This window comes from Monopterus albus, unplaced genomic scaffold (genome assembly GCF_001952655.1).
Source record: "Monopterus albus unplaced genomic scaffold, M_albus_1.0 scaffold69.1, whole genome shotgun sequence".
NCBI classification, from domain to species: Eukaryota; Metazoa; Chordata; class Actinopteri; order Synbranchiformes; family Synbranchidae; genus Monopterus; species Monopterus albus.
In genome coordinates this window covers 1,214,005-1,233,488 of record NW_018127949.1, presented here as the reverse complement: position 1 = coordinate 1,233,488, position 19,484 = coordinate 1,214,005, and the positions used below count along the sequence as shown (strand labels likewise).

Sequence of the window (19,484 nt, the reverse complement as noted above, 5' to 3'; positions counted from 1 at the left end):
TGCATTTAAGATGAAGAATTGACATAAAAAGCAAGTTAATATAACAGATTGTTAGTAGCTCCTATTCATATTTAAGATGTCTGGGATATTAGCAGTTCCACCAATAGCACTGGTATCATTTTAATAACTGTTTAAATTAAGCAGCATTTGGCAAAAAAAGAACAGAGAAAAGTAAAAACCATACCTGTAGATTGTGAAACACTGGCCTAAACTGCCTAGCTGTATATAAAGTAGTAAATTGCTCCAGAAGTTATAGTCTAGTTTACTGTTGCTCTGTAAATGTTGACAGGTTCAGTCTATAGTTTGGTCCTTTGCTGAGGGCGGCAGCATGTTGGCAATCTCTCATGACACCAGTAGATGGGGTTCTACATTAGTACATGGACCAGCAGAGTAAATAGGGCAGCACAGGACAATAAGTAGCCTATAAAAAGGTAGAAATTTTGCAGGGTTTTCTTCTACATAAGCTGAGGTTACTTAACAGGCAGCTGAGCATAACGGCAAAATTGCAATTGCACATAGTATACTGACCGTTTGGGCGCCAAACAAGACATGCAATTGTTCTTTCCAACAGGTGAAATTTTAAGACTTTAAAATCAGGAGAGCCATTTCTCCTACTTGGTCTATGTTTGCATCATTCTCAAGGCTGGAAATAAGAGGGATCACCCCTTTTTAAAATCATTTGTTATCCTGTCAAGGTCAAGTGCTACCAAGATTAAGAGTTGTTTTTCAGAGGAGGCAAAGCTATGCAGCAGCACAAGCAAAAGAAAGAGTTTCAAACAGACTGAATCATTTTCAGAAGAAGCAATGGGAATGCTATGTAAGAAACATTTATGTGAAGAAGAGGGTAAAGTATTATACAGAGTACTACATGCTGGATTTTAGTGCTCAGTATGGTTTAAGATATGAAGGTAAATGTATTCATGGTGCTGTAAGTTAGCTTATTAGACAGTCTAGAGGGGCATCATACAGAATCTCTAATTCATGTACGCTGATGTTATTTAATAGCTTCGTAACACTTCTAAAGCTGTAAGAATTTCCAAGCCATTGCTTTCACGCATCAGAATTTTTTCCCCACATGATGTGAACGCCATGTCAGGCCAGAGAGAGATCTACCAGGTATTTTGTGCCTACTACCAGTACCCTCCCACACATTGATGGATGCTGTTAAGCATTTGCCTACATTGTGACTAAGCATAATAATATGGCAGCATCATTTTCCACTTTGTGATTTGCTTTAGGCTTGGAATGGCTAAACACAGAGGGACCTCTGTCTTTAAACAAGGAGCTGGCTGGCAAAGTTGTGCTGCTGGACTTCTTCACTTACTGCTGCATCAACTGTATGCACATCCTGCCTGACCTGCACCAACTGGAGAAGAAACACTCTGTTGCAGGTATAGAGAATAGGAGTTGAGCTTGTAACGCAGCAGTCAAGATGAGTGTCTGGATCCTAAAGGGGTTGAGAGATTACATGTAGGTAGCCTAAAGAGTAGCACTTCTCTATATCACAATCCTAATAGTACTCCCCAGCTACCAAAATAATGCAGAAGAAAATGCCATAATCAAGGGTCTGTGAGTTGTGAGTTAAATTATGATAGTGAGAAATAATTTGATATTAATGTGCATGTTGTTCTACGGTGTTAGTTAGGTTTAGTCTAAGGCGTTTTGCAGAGGAAAGCTGCTGTAAAAAATTTTGCATGCTTATTTTTCTTCATGTAGGTGGGAAATTAAACTGTCAAGTGAGAAATCTGAGCAATTGTGAATTTCAAACACACTCCACATATCAGTGGAGGGCTTTTATTTCTGCTAGACCATGGCAGATTTAAATTGGCTTACGACACGTCTTGCAACTCATAGTAAAGGTTGCAGACTCAGTTTACAGTGACAGTAAATAAAGAAATTATTCCTGCCCAGTGATTGTTAAACCACAGCAAAAGTAAATGTGGGCTAATAAAAAAGTCAGCCTCTGGTAAGTTCCAATTCATTTGCTCTGCATGTCAAATGGGTAGAAAGTAGGTAAAACAAAATGCTAATATGTTTTGAATGAAGTGATATTCTAGCCATGCTAAATTATTAAAAGTTGCCAGATATGTCACTGTATCATGGGAGCATGTGCAAGTTCAGTGGAGCAGAGAAACTGTAGTACTCTAATTCTGTTCTAAGAGAATGAAGGCCCTTATCTCAGCTGTGGAGAGAGAGTGTCACTAAAAATATTTCCAAGCTGCAGTGTCAGTCAGCCACTTCATGTAAAGCATAAGCACATCCGACCAACTCTGGCATCCTGCTGGCTCTTCAGAGGATAATCTGAGGAAGTTGTGCAGTTTGAAATTCAGCTGTGAGCCACAGAACACCTACACTGTAGTGCCACCGAGCATTTACTGTACATGCCTTATTTTTGGCACTGCTGTGGGTGCATTCTGTTTGCTGTTCTGGTCAGTGAGGTGTGGGAGCCGCCCTGTCCAGGCGCTCCCACCATTCACCCCTCCTCACCCACCTATTGCCACTACAATAAGGTCAATTTGCTTTATTTTAGGCAGGTATGTGTTAAAGAATTAACAGCTAGACCTATAATCTAAATCTAAATAGATGTTAGAAAACCTTTTATAAACATTTACAGTATATATTATAGAATAGAAATCCCTTAATGAGTTATCAAGCTTAATGTCATGTGTTTCCTTCTTTTACCCAAGCCTCTCTGACAGCAGCTGCATCTGTGTGTCTCTGTGTGTGTGTGTGAGCTTTGTGTCTGGTTGACCGAGTAATTTAGAGAAAAGATGCTAGAGATATTTATGGCATTACTAGTAGACAAGAGTATGAAACATTTCTGTCTTTCATTTACTGTCACATTCATTTATGTAACAAACGGACAAATATTGTGATTTGTTGTCTCTCTACCTGTTAAATGTCTCCCTCAGACGGTCTGGTTGTTGTTGGTGTCCACTCGGCCAAATTCTCCAATGAAAAGGTAAGTGGTTTTCATAGCTTGTCGTCAATTTTACCTTCGGTTAGGCTGGTCTGGTTAGAGCATTCATGTGTATGAGAAGTATTTTAAAAATGGAAAAAGATGGAGGAATTTAATGTGTATGGGAACATTTCATCTATGATCGGACACAACTGTACCTTGTTTGTTGTGATAAAATGATGACACAATATGTTCTTGGTTTAGTGTGATTCTCACTTTAAATAAGAGCTTCCATTTCACAAAATGCGCTTAAGACAGAGGAACATGAATTCCTCAATTTCCAAATTCTTTCACAAAATGTGAGCTGTTAGTTGGCTGCATTTGAGGCTTAGATATTCATTCTTCATAAAGACTACTTTAATAATTGATCACTTAAATCAACAGAAAATGGAACTACAACCAGTTTGATAATTGTTTGTTTTAGTCACAGACCACACGCTGATTGCATCTTCTATGTTGTGCAGATTTAGTGCTTTTATTTATGAGTCAACATCTTTCAGTTTCAGTCAGGTAAAACAAATGCTTTGAAGATGCAAACTAGGCACTTGGAAATTATAGTTTCTAATACATTTTCACTATTTTCTCACATTTGGTGGAATGTTATGGATCTAATAAGCAAGAAAATTATTGTCAAATGAATTTAAATGGAAATGATTATTATTATTTTTTTTTAAATAAGTGAGACTATTTCTTACATTCAGCAACAGATTCACAACCCTGTCTCTCCCCAACCATTCAAAGGTCCTGGACAACATTCGCAGGGCTGTTCTCCGCTATAACATCTGCCACCCGGTGGTCAACGACAGCGAGGCGCAGCTGTGGCATGACCTGGAGGTGTCCTGCTGGCCCACGCTGGTCATCGTGGGACCACGTGGCAACCTGCTCTTCTCTCTGGTGGGTGAAGGGCATCGAGACAGGCTGATGCTTTATACTGACAGCGCCCTCCATTACTATGGGGAACAGGGCCTGCTGAAGACTCACACAGTGGGGATCAAACTGTACAGAGACTCCCTGCCACCCAGCATCCTGTCTTTTCCTGGGAAGGTGGCTATAGACAACAGCAAGAAAAGACTGGCCATAGCAGACACTGGGCATCACCGGATTCTGGTGGTATCCTCTGCTGGACACCTATTACATGTCATAGGGGGTAAGAAACTGGATGGTTGGCATTAAATCCTCATACTGCTATTTCATGTTTGTGAAATTATATGTGGTAATTTAAATGAGTTGTGGCTAAATATGTATATAAAGTATATTCTTGCTTTGTAATAATTATTTTTGTTCAAATTAAACATTTATTTAAACAATATTGATATTTTTAGTTTACTCACATGCCTCAACAATCCTCGGAGGAGCCACATGGCTGTCTGTGTTGTTCCTGCACCAGCAGAGAGGTTGGCAACAGCAGGGATTAATACATGCTGGGAACTGGCACTGACCTGAGCATGGACAAATAGATGCAAAAAAACACACAGGATTGGATTTATTTTTATAGGCTGACTTCAACATTTGAACAATGTTTGTTCTGTTTGGAAGGACTGACAGTGAGCTGCGGTTCAAAAGGTTATATCCTCCATTTAACACTACCTGATACAGCTCATGTTCTTGAGCAAAATTGTTACAGGCAGTATAAGCACATAAGGTTAAATAAATTATAGCCATAAATATAAACGTGTGCTCCAGATGTAAATGGACAAATATGTCTGTATGTGTACAAATACTATTTTTGTCTACTGAAAGTCTAGGCAGCAAAGATAAGACACATGAAGCCAGCTTTTTTTGTTAACTGAAAGTAATTTTTAAATGGAATATGAGGACAATTCAAACTTCTTTCTTAGTAATCTTTCAAAAAACTTAATTCATGAGGCAAGTACCATAGATTTTAAGTTTCTCACAAAATAAGCATTAAAACCTGGGTATGCTGAGTCTGAAGAAGCACAGATTTCCTTGAAAAGCTCTAATATGACGATGATGGAGCAGCTCTACTAGAAATGTAAAGGCAGCCAACTGATAGGTTGTACAAGTGTTTCAGCCCTTTTATCTTTATGCATTTATTATGATAACACACATGGAACCATAATGTTCATTTGGACTATCACTTCTCTCACAGGACCTGAAAGTGGGAGACAAGATGGGGACTTGTCTGAAGCTTCTTTTAACTCCCCTCAGGGTGTAGCCATTAAAGGGGACACCGTATACGTGGCCGACACGGAAAACCACCTGATCCGAAAGGTAGCGGCCCCCACTGCCTCTGTGGCATTTTTTAAATTCAACTTTAGTTCTAATATCTGTCTACAAATTTGTCGCTGTCTCTCTGTGTTGGTGTTAGATTGACTTGTTAGAGGGAAGAGTCAGCACCCTAGCTGGAGTAGGTGCTCAGGGCACAGACAAAGGAGGAGGCGCCATGGGACCTCAGCAGCCAATCAGCTCTCCTTGGGATGTGACTCTCGGCACTGCTGGTGAGTATTGTGGTTCATACTAGAAATCAAAGGGCAACGTTTACAACATTTTATTGTGTCTGCCCTCTGTGCCGGTCTGTGCACTCACTGCCTACCATACAGAGTCCCCTCTATTCTGCCGTGTGCATTGTTTCTGCATGCTGCTGTAAAATCAGTCATTCCTGAAACTGAGTCTCACTCCTCTTTGAGATTTCAGATTCCTCATTTTAGTTCCACTCAGAGCCCTTAAGATAGAAGAGTTGTGACACCGAGGGGCCAAAAACGGCAGCAGGTCATGTGACTCGTAGTTTCAAAGCGTTCCAAACAGCTGATTCAGATACATTGTGGAGAACACTATGATTTATCAGTAAATTACTACTTTTAATGATTTGAACAGCCTTACAAACTAATTCTGTAGATAGCTCAGCTAATTTAGCTAGTTAGTTAGGTACCTAATCTATTAAAGTGACAATATTTGAGAGAAACAGTCCAAAGGTTGTAAAACATGTCTTGACACATCACTAACTTAAAATGTCTAAGTGCTATTGATTTCAACTTCTTACTTTAGAAAATAGCAGCCAAGTCGGTGCAACTCCATGGCACTGCTCTTGATGTTGGTATTTGACATTCCCATGATGCACCATTACTGTAAAAACAAAAAAAACGGTTGTTATATAGTGAATGGAGATGTCGTCACTCTCCTTCTTAAGCCACTCTGGTTTCACTGAATCATGTTGAGAATAAAAATCAATATGAGGTGGAAACTATGCAAGTCATAAACTACTTTAAAGTTTCTGACAAGGTCTTTCATATTCTCACAAAGTAATCTAAGACCTCGGCTTCAAAATCAAAACTCTGTTCTTCGTAATGCTTTGCTTTTATTACTTTGTCTTGAGAATTCACGGTTCCTTTAACATTAATCTTTATATTTGCCCCACAATGGGTTTGTTTTTTAATCAAAGTAGAAAGCTTTTTAAACTCTAACTTTTGAATTCGTCTGACCTTTTATCTGTAACTGTTAGTACCATCAGGCCTTATTGTTGGTGAGTATGCAGATGGCAGCCATGCTAGCAGATCCCTTGAACAGTGTGTGAACCACAACACGGCTTTCAGGGGAGCTCGTCATACTAAAGGACAATTCTAACATTTATTAAAGCATGTGATTTAGCTTTATTTATCATTATTCCAATTTATAAGACTATGAATAATAAGAATAGATAAACGGATGACAAGTAACCGGTGTTGTGTGTATTTCATCAACACAGAGGTGGAGAGAGAGACAGAGTGAGACCAGCTCCTGTGTGAATATGTAGGCTGCACCTGAACGTTATGGTTCATACATTAATTACCTATTTTATTTTTGTTATACAAATGTGAGCAGGAAAACCAAATCGCATGTGCACGCCTCAAAGAGAGGACTGACTGTGACACTTAAAACTTAAGCTGCCTTGGTTGATTTTTGAGACAATGTACGATCTGTAGCCTAAATGGAAACTGGTGATTCATGTGCAGACTGTTTGGAAATGTTTGTTCTTTTTATGCTCTGTTTTAAAACTGACATGATCAAGAGAGTTTGTTTTGCTGGTCTTTGCGTTAAAGTGAAGTTTACTGCTCTGCTATGTTTTCGATAGTGATGGCAAGAATCACATGTACTGTATGTCAGTGTCTGAACTGAATCGCTGTTATGGACAACTCTTACATCAGTAATAGCCTAATTTTACACGTGATCCATTATGATAAGGATACAGCAAAATAACATACTGTATTGCCACACTCCAGTTAGGGCTGGTATCATTTATAACTGTACAAAGTTATGCTTTACCATCGCTTATGTTCTGGTCATTAAGAAGTTTGAATATTTTTCCAAACTTTATATTAATATGTTTGCATTCCTCACCATGCAAGCCCTCATTTAGTTAGTTTGAAAACGCAATTTAGCAAGTTAATGACTATTAAGAATTAACACTCATGAATTGGGGGGGAAATTTGAGCACACGTTGGACTGCCATGGTCATATTGTGGGCTTATTTCAAGCAGGCAAAAAGATGATGTGTACAGAGTTGTTTATTCTGTCTCGGGCGAGAACTGTACTAATCAGCAGTTTACTTTGGAAGTATGGCGATTCATTGATCACACTTATGTAAATGTAGTGTATTAAATAGAAACTTAGGTTATTAGTGAAGTTATTTGGCTTTTGCAGGTAATCTGTAAGCAAGAGGTAATCGGTCTTTGTCACGTTTCTACACAGGCTGATGGATGGCACAGCTTTAAACTGTCAACATGGTCTGAGGATGTGCTTTCAGACCTTTAACTCAAATAACACTGTCCATCCAAACACCCATTTCATATTGATGAATTATCTGCCATGGGTATGAATAATTAATTCAACCAAATCAAGAGGACCCTGCACCTTTTGAACTATAAAGTACTACAGCGACACTGATGCTGTGAGTCAGGTGCCGGAGTTGTCAGATGTTCCAGATGTGACCGAGCAGGGCCGAGTTCTGCGCCACATTAAAAATACAACTGAGGGTTGTGTGTCCATCATTATGACAGCGTTGTCTCTGAGTGCGTCTGAGGTGGCATATGGCCTTCACTTAAACCTGCATAGCTGGCATTTCTGACACTCACCCTTCACCAAACAATCAGATCTGTGCAGATATTTCATTGTAATTGAGTAAAAATAATGCATTAATTCAGTTTTGAGGTTTCTTTACTAAGTTACCAATATTAGTAACTTCTGGATGATACTGAGGCTGACTGTGCACAAAAAGCCAAAAGCAGTGACACAAATATCCTGGTTCTAAACTGTTCATGTGTGTATTTCATTTGCATGTGTAGGCAGTGTTTCTGATAATGTGCTGTGGATAGCCATGGCAGGCACCCACCAGATCTGGGCTTTGTTCCTAGCAGATGGGAAACTGGCTAAAGGAAGGTGAGAGACTAGTACATGACAACTGTGGCCACTTGGCAACAACAACCCTTTAAAATCACTAATAACACTCCTGTGAGAATCAAAGCAAAGTAAAACCCCCTGCCTACCTCACATTGTCTTCCATTTCACAACATAAACAGCGAGTATAAGGCGGGGGCGTGTGTGCGATGGGCAGGCAGCGGCAGCGAGGAGAACAGAAACAACGCCTATCCCCACAAGGCAGGCTTTGCTCAGCCTTCAGGCCTGGCTTTAGCCCCAGAGGAGCCCTGGAGCTGCCTGTACGTGGCCGATAGCGAAAGCAGCACCATCCGCACTCTGGCGCTGAAGGATGGAGCTGTCAAGCTGCTGGTCGGAGGAGAGAGAGACCCACTGGTGGGGGTGCAATTAGCCGATGCAGATGAATTTGTTACCAGATGGATAATTTAAACATTATTTTCCTACTTTTTCCCCTTTTATGTTATTGTTGATTAGCTGTTATAGTAATTTGTCTGCTTGTTGTGTTGGTCTGAGAACAATTTATAGCACTAAACATTTTTTGGCTTGATCTTTTTGTCAGTTTAAAAATGAAAAAGTCTTTTTAAAACGATTCCTTCCACATAATTAGAAAATGTTCCCCTTTGTAATATTTTACCATTTATCATCTTGGTCTTCAAAACGTTTTGAAAACATCTGAAGAATAACTCAGCTGTTTATGGCACGGCAACTAATGCGTTTTAAAGATATTGTCATCTTTATGGTGTTTCTTACAAATGTGATACAATAATTAACTGTTGTGCTTTTTGTATTATTCAGAATGTTTTTATTTAATGCATTCTTCTAATATGAAAGTTTAGTGAGTTAAAAAGGTTTCAGTTTGGAAGATGGAATTATCGTGATGGTTTAAGACTCCCTTTGTTTCTTACCAGAATCAACATGTTAGGTATTCTGTTCTATGACTTATGTTAAGATTAAACAGAGGGGTCACAAGTTGCTGTTTGAGCAGTGATGTGATTCTCTATCGACATGTAATCCCTTCTGGGCATTTTATCTTCTTTCAATCAGAACCTCTTTGCTTTCGGGGATGTAGATGGGAAAGGGGTGGCTGCCAAGCTGCAGCATCCTCTCGGTGTCGCCTGGGCTCCCGAACAAAGCCTGCTCTATGTGGCCGACTCCTACAACCACAAGGTAGCTGTCGGTTGAATGGCTCCACAAAGCTAGTTTCTTCCATGCAGGCAACACACAGGACGTTTTTAATAAGACTGTTTTTGTGTTTTTGCTTGATTACATCTCTGTGATTGTGTTCAGATCAAGGTAGTGGATCCAAAGACAAAGCAGTGTAGCACACTAGCAGGGACCGGAGAGGCAGGAGATACTCTGGGCCCAGAATTTAGCAAATCCTGCTTCAGTGAACCTGGAGGAATCTGTGTCAGCGATGGCGGGAAGCTTCTTTACGTGGCTGATACCAACAACCACCAGGTCAAAGTGCTCGACCTCGCCTCCAAGACTGTCTCACTGGTTAGACCCATGTCTGTTTGTACTGTTTGTGCTTCAGCAAGTATTTCACATTTTGTCCATGTGTACATAATTAATCTATCTTGAATCTCTACCCAAATCTCTTACCTGTTCAGTTCCTCATTTCTACGGACTGCACGGATTTGGTACCGACAAAGCCTTCGGGTCCTGCCAAAGCCCCTGTGCTGCCTAAATCAGCTGCCAGGAAAGAGATGCCTCCGGTAGCAGTGTCTGTAGGCCAGACTCTCATCATGTCGCTCACCCTGTCTCTTCCAGAAGGGACCAGACTCACTAAAGAGGCCCCCAGCTGCTGGGCGCTCTCAGCTGAGGGTGAGACAAAGTTGAATCTTTATTAAAATGGCATGCATGTTAATGTTTTATTCAGACTGAGCCTTTAAGTACATTTGACCTCACCCCCATGAAAGGCATGTTGACCGTTCGCTAAGCCTCGCTCTGTTACCGCTGCACCTCAGGCTTTTCATGACAGTGGTGGCACATTTAACATTTGTAATTTTTTGAACAATGGCATCTCAATTTTGCCAGCTGAAAAGACAAGTGTCCTAGTATAATCTGTTGTAGTGAGTTTAGATAAAAATCATAAGCTCCATTATTTAGTTAAACTAGTAGCTGACTCATTTTGAAACAAAAAACCCTGGAATGATTTTGGTTATGTATATACATCACTGTTTTTGTATTGCAGTGCAAAGCTTAGCCCTAGTAAGCTCAGGGACGGAGGAATACACAGATCAGTCAGGGACTCTTTTAAAGCACCAGTGAGGTTATTCATGGCATGGCTGTTTTAATATATGATTCTTACAGCTAAATACTACTCAAAGGCTTTGTTCAGTTTTCTTCATATGTAGTCAAAAGTAGCCTGACCCAAGGATGAAGTGTGAAGTGAGTTGAGCTATCATGTTAGTGACGGCTGGTGTAGATCATTAGGTTTGAAACTAAAGTGTTTACATTGTTCAGAGCGATGCGACCTGCAATCAGCGATATCAGCAGGCTATTTTTAGAACGTTTCGATAAGGCAACATGCCTTGGTTCACATAATTAGCTACCACGCTATGTTACGTGATCCTCTGCTGAGCGATTAAACCCCGTCTAGACTTAATGCTGATCAGATCAGAGCAGAGGCAGGAATTTTAATGGCTCAAGTTAGAAGTGCACTCCAGCTCTAAATAGTTTTTTAGTGGCTTTTTAGAAATGGCTTCCCTGGGACCTCGTGTTAAACATCAGGTTCGTTGATCACAGCTGGAATGGATTTGACAGTCTCTCTGGCAATATTTTCTCACAGTCGAAACTCACTGACTTTCATTTGCCTTTTGGCGGTCGTGTCTTTTTAGAGGTGTGTTTGTTTCTAAAAATATCCCCCGTTTCAGGAGATTTGTGTCTTTGTCCTCACTTGATCTGATTCGGTGGGGTTATATGTGAGTAATATTTTAGAGCTCAATTTAGCAGCGCTGTGTAATCCTCAGACTCGAGGCAGTCTAGTACACAGGGATCACCTTGCCATGCTCAATCATAAATTCAGACGCCAGACTGACATTTTCATGCAGACATGTGCATTTTCAGAAATGATCTGGGTCCAAACTGAGGAGAGGGTTTTGTTTTTTTTTTAATGAATCACCTCCTTAGAAAAACATGAGCATGTATCTTTTTTTTTATCCAGGTTGTATTTGAAGTCAGCGTTAGGACACCAAAATTCTGTTTCTTGTTTCTTACAGGTAACGAGTGGCTGCTGGACAGGCAGGTGATTACTGGTGACATCCTGGACCTGTCGAAGCCACTCTCCGTCTCAGCCAAACTCCCAGCTGTTATAAAGGAGTCGAACAGCAACCCAAGCCTCATTCTGAGTGTGTGGGTGTATTACTGTATGGAAGCAGGTAAAGCTTGTATGATGAAAGCAGCCTCCTTCACTCAGCCTCTTCAAATAAGTGCCAGTCCTGGAGAGAAGGAGGTCACTGTGGCATTGGCTCATGCCTTCTGAAATCACTTCCATGTCTTAAGAACCACAGAATCCACATTTCTCTCCGAGCTGATCTAGCTCCATTCCTGTTCATAGTTCCGGAAAAACAAAACAAAAAAAACTCCAGATTGTTTCTGACAAAGCTCTCACTTTTGACAAAACGTATTTCTTACAAACCTGATTTTCCAGGGAATTTCATTTCAAACTACTAAGAAGCCCCTTCCACAAAACCTAATGCATCAGTGCTGTAATGTTCTTGACTGTGCGTGACATTTATTGACAGGAATGCAAATAGCTGCATCTCCAGTCATTTTATTAAGCCTGTACAGAAAACACAACCGCAGCCTGAAAATCTATTTCTGGGTATTAGCAACAAATTCCTGTAAGGACAGGCTGCACTGGCTAAGTGCAGGGAAACTGTGTGCATTCAGAGTTGTTGTCGTCGAGATGAAAAGGCTCATCTTAAAGATGCATTTACCCAGCCACTCTCACAAAATTAAATGTGCGCTGAAACCGAAAGCCTCTGTGGATATACTGAAAAACTACGAAATTATGTTTAATTAGCAGGTGGTGACGATGGTGTCAGTGATGGCTTTTGTTCACGAGTAATTACGTAGCAGGAATACATTTTTAAAAAATTAGACGTTTAATGGAGCTGATATGTGATTCAGAGTGGAGGGAAAAGATTTATTCTGCCTTGCTTTTGAATGCATCAAGTTTAGATAAATGTTAAAAATATTGAAATTCCGACAGGCTTCACTTGGGGATAATTAAGATAGGAATCTTAATATAGCAAACTTTTCCTTTAATCTCAGTCCAGGGAAAGAACGTGGAAAAGGACAGAAATGAAACTTTATGAGAGGTTTATGAGAAGTTATCTATGCAGAGACTCACATTCTTTTATTGTCATGAATATATTCAATGTGTCTAGTTCCAGATTATTAATTCAGATCTTCACTTTGTACTTCTCTGAATAATAAATGTCCATGTGTATGTGTGTGGTTGCTTTAGTTTACAGTCAGGCAGCTTGGGCGATAGCTTCGTGCAAACGAAACAAGCTTTCATAAACATTTGTCTACATACTGTACATGTCCTCACAGCCTGGGAAGCCTGTTAAAGGTTACGCTCAAAGCTTAAGGCTGTGTTCTGTGTATCCTCTCTCTGTATGACTGATTATAATCAAGTGCCTGTTTTCGACATGGAGAAGCAACCTCTTGTGAACCGATGACACCGACTGACTGCTGCCTGCTCTGCAGACTGTGGGATATTGTATTATGAAAGCAGAGGATTAAAATCTCTATCTTCATCTCTACTCCACATAATAATGTGACAGAGATGCTCTAATGATGAGAGACTGTAATGCGTTGTTGTGTGATGTAATATGAAAACACGGAGGTTATTATTGTTATTTTCCCTTATTGTTTTTCAAAGTTACGAGCTGTTGTCAGGAAGGAGCTTGGGAGTGTTTTGATTATCATCATGTCTCATAATGTAAACTGTTTGGCTCATTCGACCAAGTGCCTCAGAAAAGTCGGGTTACTGTATGAATGGTGCGAACAGATGACACTTTCACTGTATCAAGAGCAATAACAGTATATTTCTGTAATGGGAGAAATGTTTTGTTCGCACAAGTTATTTATTTCAAATGAACTGCAGAAGTTTTGCCAGTGTGTTTTCTCAGCTCTGTTATTCCTCTGGCATTTTTTTTTTTATGAATGGTAATGAGCTCGAGCGGCTGCTGGTGGGCATTAAGGTCCTGATATTGTTTTCAGTTTATTTCTTCTTACCGAATCTCCTTTTCACTTGGCATGTTTTTGGCTTGAAGGGTACCTTATTAATACCACCGCTTCTTAATGCTGCACTTTAAGATGTAACAGAGCAAGAGAAAACTAATAAAATATTTTTATCTCCTTGGTATGTGGACTGATTAGACCTGAAGCCCTTAACTGAGTGGCTAATTCCTTTTTTAATTTCTAGCAGTTGTGAATTACGTCACTTAGCATAACTGCAATTAATACATGCTGTACGCATGCTCTTCTACATGTGATAGTATTAAAAGGTTTGTAATGAGCTAGCTCCCTCATAAATATGTTAGAGTACCAAGTTATGTGTGAGCTGACGTCAGAGGAGAGACTTTGCAATTACAACATGCCTCTTGTTTGCCTCATTCTTTTCACCAGAAGCAGCACATTGTCCTGTATTGGAGTAAAGTTTTGCTAATAAAATGATATGCAAAAGCCTACTACGAGCAAATCTGCAGGTTTACAGGGAAGTGGAGAAAAGCATGTTTGCTCAATTTGTTAAGAGTAATATACCATGAAAAATGATCATGTGACACCTTTTTACTCAAAGAAATCATGTTACTGTTTCATGTTTTGAAGCATCATGAACTTTAAAGCTTGAAGGAGCTTTTGGCTTTGTTTTTTCCACCTTTAAGACACAAAATGAATTGAGTATAAAGGCACTGAGGAACATAGTGAGGATCAGACAGTTTTTAAATGAATGGTTATTAAACTTTTGCAGCACACACTATCACAATTTAAAAAGAGCTTGTTTCATATGTTTTGTGACTTACCACAACATAGTAGGATGTCAGACATCCACATACAACAATAAACATAAATTATATCATTAGGTTACATAAATGCCTTGAGACCCAGCAGAATGACCTAGAAAAGGTTTTAGGCCAGACCCATTGTAAATAACAGAATGAAACACTGTCAACTAAGAAAATTACTACAGAACATCAAACACTGACATTTCTTATCGGTACAGGTGTGAAATGTGTTATATTAGTCTCATCATTAAGGTGCTGAGAGTGTAAGGAGTCCCAAATTGTGCATTTGGAGTGTTGTGTAAGTCTGAACAAATCATGGAGAATGAATGTCTTAAAACACGAAAAAGGGTTGCATAAGTAGAAGATGCATGTGGAAATAAATGCAATAAGTCATAACAAAGAGAGAACGCAGGAGTAGAAGAAGAGCTATCCCTCCTCCCCCATCCTCCAACATTGCTCTCCCTCCTTGTGTATCTTTACATGCTGTCTTACCCCAGCATCCACCTCATCACTTCCCTCGCTCCCATCCTGACAGCATCATTAACCCTGTGTGATTCTGGCTGCTGTTTTCCCTGCCAGAGGCTATGTTGGCTCAAATATCATGGGCTACACTAGAAACATCACCAGGGAGGATGCTAACACACTTAGAGGAATTGAAATACTACTGGTTTCCACAGGTCAGGGGTGTCGTCTGGATCTTGGCGGATTTTCAATCTGAGTGTTCGCCTCCACGAACAAGCACAAAAAGGCCTTTTTAAGGTTTTCTCAAGGGCTTGTAACCTCTGTATCTGTTATGAGACTCATATGATGTATGAAGCTACCATTAGTTATTGTTACTGACCTCTCTAAATTAACATCATAAAATGTGTCTTAAAAATCATGTGAATGATTGAACTGGGGCTGGAGTTATGAAATGATGTTGGCTGGGTGTTTAGATAAATGTTAAAACCACATGGAGGTAGTGAAGTACAAAATCATCATTTTTACATGATTTTAATAGCAGAAATATTTATTCGCTGTTTGCCCTTCTGGCTAAGTGGATTCCATTAAGATCATATCATTGCAAAAGATAAAATATAATTACCATACTTCCAGTCTGTGTGGCAGTGTGGGGGGGAATGCTAACTCAAAAAGCAGGAACATGAGGCTTTATGATGAACAGAGCTGCTGAAGAGTTTCTGCCACGTCACCTGAACACATCATACCAGCCACGTATGCACTCTCTTCCGAGACCCTCCAATTTAGTGAACGGAAAATTAATGTTTCATTTAGCGTTTCGGTGCTGGCATATGTTTGTGGTCATGCTGCTACATCAAGTTGAACCTGTTCTCCGTTTTCTTTTTTGAAGTGCCAAACCTTCATGAAGATATGTAGGAGGTATCTGCTGTTCAGTGGTCAAGAGCACTCTGCTCAGCTTATTTTGGTGAAGCTAAGAGAGCAACCATGCAAAAATTTGGGAAGTTCAATTACAACAGAGAGGTACAAATGCTAAAAATGTAGCCTCTAAGAGACACAAGCACAGCTGAGAAACTGTGTCAAGGGTTTGAGGCCAATGTTGTTGAGATCATTTTTAAAAGCCAATTATACAAAATCCACTGTGCGTTAGTTTGTTAAACTGTGCAGTGCAACTGGTGTCAGGTAAACCTCAAATTTCCACAGATAAATAAAGGGGACATGGCTTGAGCGTTCTCAGTATTAGTTACCACCCCGGATGAAAGTTAGAAGAATTTTGTTACAAACGTTGGTAAGCTGTTAATAAATGGACTTTGGTCCAGCTCCTCTGCAGCCCTTTTCCATAGTCACCCAGCCCAGTCATTCAAAAGCAATTTTTCACATCCTGGTCTATTAAACATTAGTAAATGATTTATTATTAATAAAGCCAGCAGTAGAAACTTCTAAACCCTTTAACAGATTTAAAGTTTGCATAAGGGACAATGGTAATGGAAATGTGTTTATTATAAAGGTATTTAACATTTTACTCTTTGTACAAAGAACAGGAAGCAAATACAAAGCAAATGAATCTTTATTTAGCCACGAATTATGTCCATATGCATGTCCATATTAACAGCAAACAGCAGCAGTTTGACACTATTAGTGAGACACATGAAGCTGGTCTTTGGCTTTGACCAGCCTCTCAATGTCAGGCTGAAGCTGTGTAAACTGAGAGGGTGAGAACGTCCTGCAGGTGTAGATCAGTCAGAGTGCTTCTGAGCCTGGTTTTGTTAAGGTTCATTACACTGAAAGTCTGTTCACAAATGTAGGTGCTGCCAAACAGAGATAACATCACCTGTGCATGCTTCCTAATGTTTGGGTACCGTTCTGGTGAGACGTGTGTAGGAGTCCTTCGGTTTCAGTGACATGAATTTATTCCTCAGCTCTGAATCGCACTGAAACTCAATCAACTCCATCTGAATGTGATCAGGGACACAGTCCACACTTGTGCTGAAGGGTTGGGAAAACAGCTCCATGTCACCTGAATTCTTCCTGAAGTCCTGAAAGCGCATTTCAAACTCCAGGTCTAGGTTGCTGACAAGTGTTGCATATTCAGACAGTTTCTGTTGTACCAGGTTTACCTCTCTCAGACTGGGGAAGTGAGCCAGGTTTCCTGAAAAGAAGTAAAAAGTAATTAATAATTATCAATGCAATAAATATTGCAATTTTCACTCACTAGTAATGTCATATTCCACATATCATACAACTGACAGTTCTGTTGCTCCGCATCACATGATCACATTACCATTAAAATTATGTATTTTGTGCAAGGCATTAACTCACCTGCTGACAGATGTCGACACAGTAGCTTTCCTGGGCTGACGAGGGTCGTGTGAGCGGGTTTTGTTGTGAGCGAAGTTTAGCTAACAACTCACGGCTCTTTGTCTTCTGTGCCTCACCTTTGAGCCTTGAAAATGCTGCATGCCTTGTTTCATAGTCCCAGCGGATATTGTACTCTTTTAGCACAGCGACAGACTGACCGCAAATTAAGCAGACCGCCTTAGAATTAATATCCGTAAAAAAATATTCTTCCTCCCAGGTTCGTTTAAAATGCCTTTTGTCTGTGTGCCACTGTCTACTGCTCTCCATGTTGCTTGCTACTGCTCCGTTCTTCGTGTTGTTGTTGTTGTTCTTCTTCTTCTTTTTCTTCTTCTTCTTCTCCTTGTTTTATTGGCGGGTTGCGAGCTGAGCTGGGAGCTGCTTGACCTGACAACTGGGGTGGCATAATAAATTGTGGGGGGCCAAGAAATGTCCCCACGGGCCAAAACAAATGTTTGGGCACCCCTGCTCTAGAAGCTCGGTGAAGAGGCCTAATTTCACTGTCCTCATATCTCCACATGAAAGGCCAGCAGCATTTCAGCCTCAGTGTCTGCTTTGTTCAGTTTAATGACATTCTGATGGCGAGTGGTTCAAATCACCTCAAACTCTAAAATCCTCTCTTATCCTACAAGTAATAAATCATCACAGTTTGTTTCACATGTATTTGAGTGACCTGAAACTGACCTGGATTTGTTGTTGTAATGATGCTTATAGTTTAGTTGAGTCAAAACCCTGTTTTATTGTTGTCTGAACTTGTGACTTGAGATAAGAAGATTTCATTCCGTGGCCAGATCTGTGGGTGGGCCTGACCTCAGGGCCATGAGATGTATTCTCAGTGATAAATATAAAATGAACAAGTGGAAAAACAAATCTTGTTTTTAATGGTAGGTGATAAAAACAGGGAAATTTATGGTGCAGTTTATAACGTCATGGTGAATTGTTGACTTCTCTGTTTGGCTTCTCACGTTCCCAGAGCCTGGCGGATTATTCATAGACAACAGTCAATCACAGTTTCAGGTAGGCGGCTCCATGTTGTTCAGCAGCTTCCTGGCAAAAATATTACCTCCTCCTTCTTAATGAAAGCGTTGTCTATTCATTCATGCGCATCACCTTGAATGGAGCATGAATGGGAGATTATTTGTGAGGTTCAGATGTTGTTTGTTTGCTTCCTCAACTTCACTGCTGGAACCATTTGTCCGCTGAGCTGCGTGATTGGTCCGGACGAGCAATGATGTCAGTCCTGGCCGATGCAGCATCTCGCACAGGCTAAGGGCGAGTGGGGGGCTCCAGATGGAGTTGGCTGGCGACGGGAGTAGAGCTGTGGCTCGTGCTACCGCAACAAGCTGGAAAGGGTGTCCTGCACTGCCTTGATGAGCCCACCCTGGTCCCACACACAGCTCAGCAGCCCGTCATGGGGGACGGTGACTCGGTGAACTTCCAGAATGGCACGGGGAGCGAAACGTCGGAAACAACAGGACCCTCCACGGCCGCGTCCGAGCAGTGGATGGCGGGGATGAGCCTGGTGATGGCTTTGATCGTCCTGTCCATTGTGTTCGGGAATATCTTGGTCATTGTGGCTATAGCCAGGACGCAGAGGCTGCAGACGCTTACCAATGTGTTCATCGTGTCGTTGGCGAGCGCGGACCTCATCATGGGGCTGCTGGTGGTGCCGTTTGGCGCTGCGCTCGAGGTGCGCGGCTCTTGGTTGTATGGTTCCTTTTTCTGCGAGTTTTGGATCTCTGTGGATGTCCTATGTGTCACTGCCAGCATCGAGACCCTGTGCGTTATCGCCATAGACAGGTACGTGGCCATAACGTCGCCTTTCCGCTACCAAAGCCTGTTAACCAAGACTCGGGCCAAAGCGGTGGTGTGCTTAGTCTGGGCAATCTCTGCGCTGGTCTCTTTCCTGCCCATACTGATGCACTGGTCCCGGGACAGCGTGGACACAGCCTGCTACGAGGACCCTGAGTGTTGCGACTTTGTTACGAACAGGGCATATGCCATCTCCTCATCTATTATATCCTTTTACATTCCTCTACTGGTCATGATATTTGTTTACGCCCGCGTTTACAGAGAAGCGAAAAAGCAGCTGAGGAAAATAGATAAGTGCGAGGGCAGGTTTCACAACACCTTAACCGGACTGACCTCCAAGTGCAGGAAGAGGCCGTCTAAACTCCTGGCGCTTAGGGAGCAGAAGGCCCTCAAAACGCTGGGCATCATCATGGGGACGTTCACCCTGTGCTGGCTGCCCTTCTTTATAGTCAACGTAGTGCGGGTGTTTTGCACAGAGGTGGTGGACAAGGAACTTTTCGTGTTCCTAAACT

The 19,484-nt window shown here is 41.0% G+C and overlaps 2 protein-coding genes and 1 long non-coding RNA gene across 5 annotated transcripts in view; 2 read left to right on the top strand and 1 right to left on the bottom strand.

Annotated features, from left to right (window-relative positions):
- nhlrc2 (NHL repeat containing 2) overlaps positions 1–13,966 on the top strand; it is a 14,845-nt gene extending 879 nt beyond the window's left edge. For all 3 annotated transcript variants that reach the window (XM_020605042.1, XM_020605043.1, XM_020605044.1), the window contains 11 exons: positions 1,239–1,391; positions 2,913–2,962; positions 3,701–4,106; positions 5,070–5,191; positions 5,289–5,418; positions 8,239–8,332; positions 8,473–8,704; positions 9,374–9,496; positions 9,617–9,826; positions 9,940–10,153; positions 11,551–13,966. In XM_020605042.1, coding sequence (XP_020460698.1) covers positions 1,239–1,391; positions 2,913–2,962; positions 3,701–4,106; positions 5,070–5,191; positions 5,289–5,418; positions 8,239–8,332; positions 8,473–8,704; positions 9,374–9,496; positions 9,617–9,826; positions 9,940–10,153; positions 11,551–11,813 — 1,997 coding nt within the window. In that variant the 3' untranslated portion in view covers positions 11,814–13,966. The remainder of the gene's footprint in view (positions 1–1,238; positions 1,392–2,912; positions 2,963–3,700; positions 4,107–5,069; positions 5,192–5,288; positions 5,419–8,238; positions 8,333–8,472; positions 8,705–9,373; positions 9,497–9,616; positions 9,827–9,939; positions 10,154–11,550) is intronic.
- A 2,390-nt stretch (positions 13,967–16,356) lies between these two features.
- LOC109963040 (uncharacterized) lies at positions 16,357–17,223 on the bottom strand. The gene is made up of 2 exons (XR_002275353.1): positions 17,125–17,223; positions 16,357–16,954 (listed from the first exon to the last, which is right to left on the bottom strand). It is a non-coding gene; the product is annotated as an uncharacterized LOC109963040 (long non-coding RNA).
- Positions 17,224–18,287: 1,064 nt separating this feature from the next.
- adrb1 (adrenoceptor beta 1) overlaps positions 18,288–19,484 on the top strand; it is a 2,277-nt gene continuing 1,080 nt past the window's right edge. The window contains exon 1 of the mRNA XM_020605283.1: positions 18,288–19,484. This exon is cut by the window's right edge and continues 1,080 nt beyond it. Coding sequence (XP_020460939.1) covers positions 18,572–19,484 — 913 coding nt within the window. The 5' untranslated portion in view covers positions 18,288–18,571.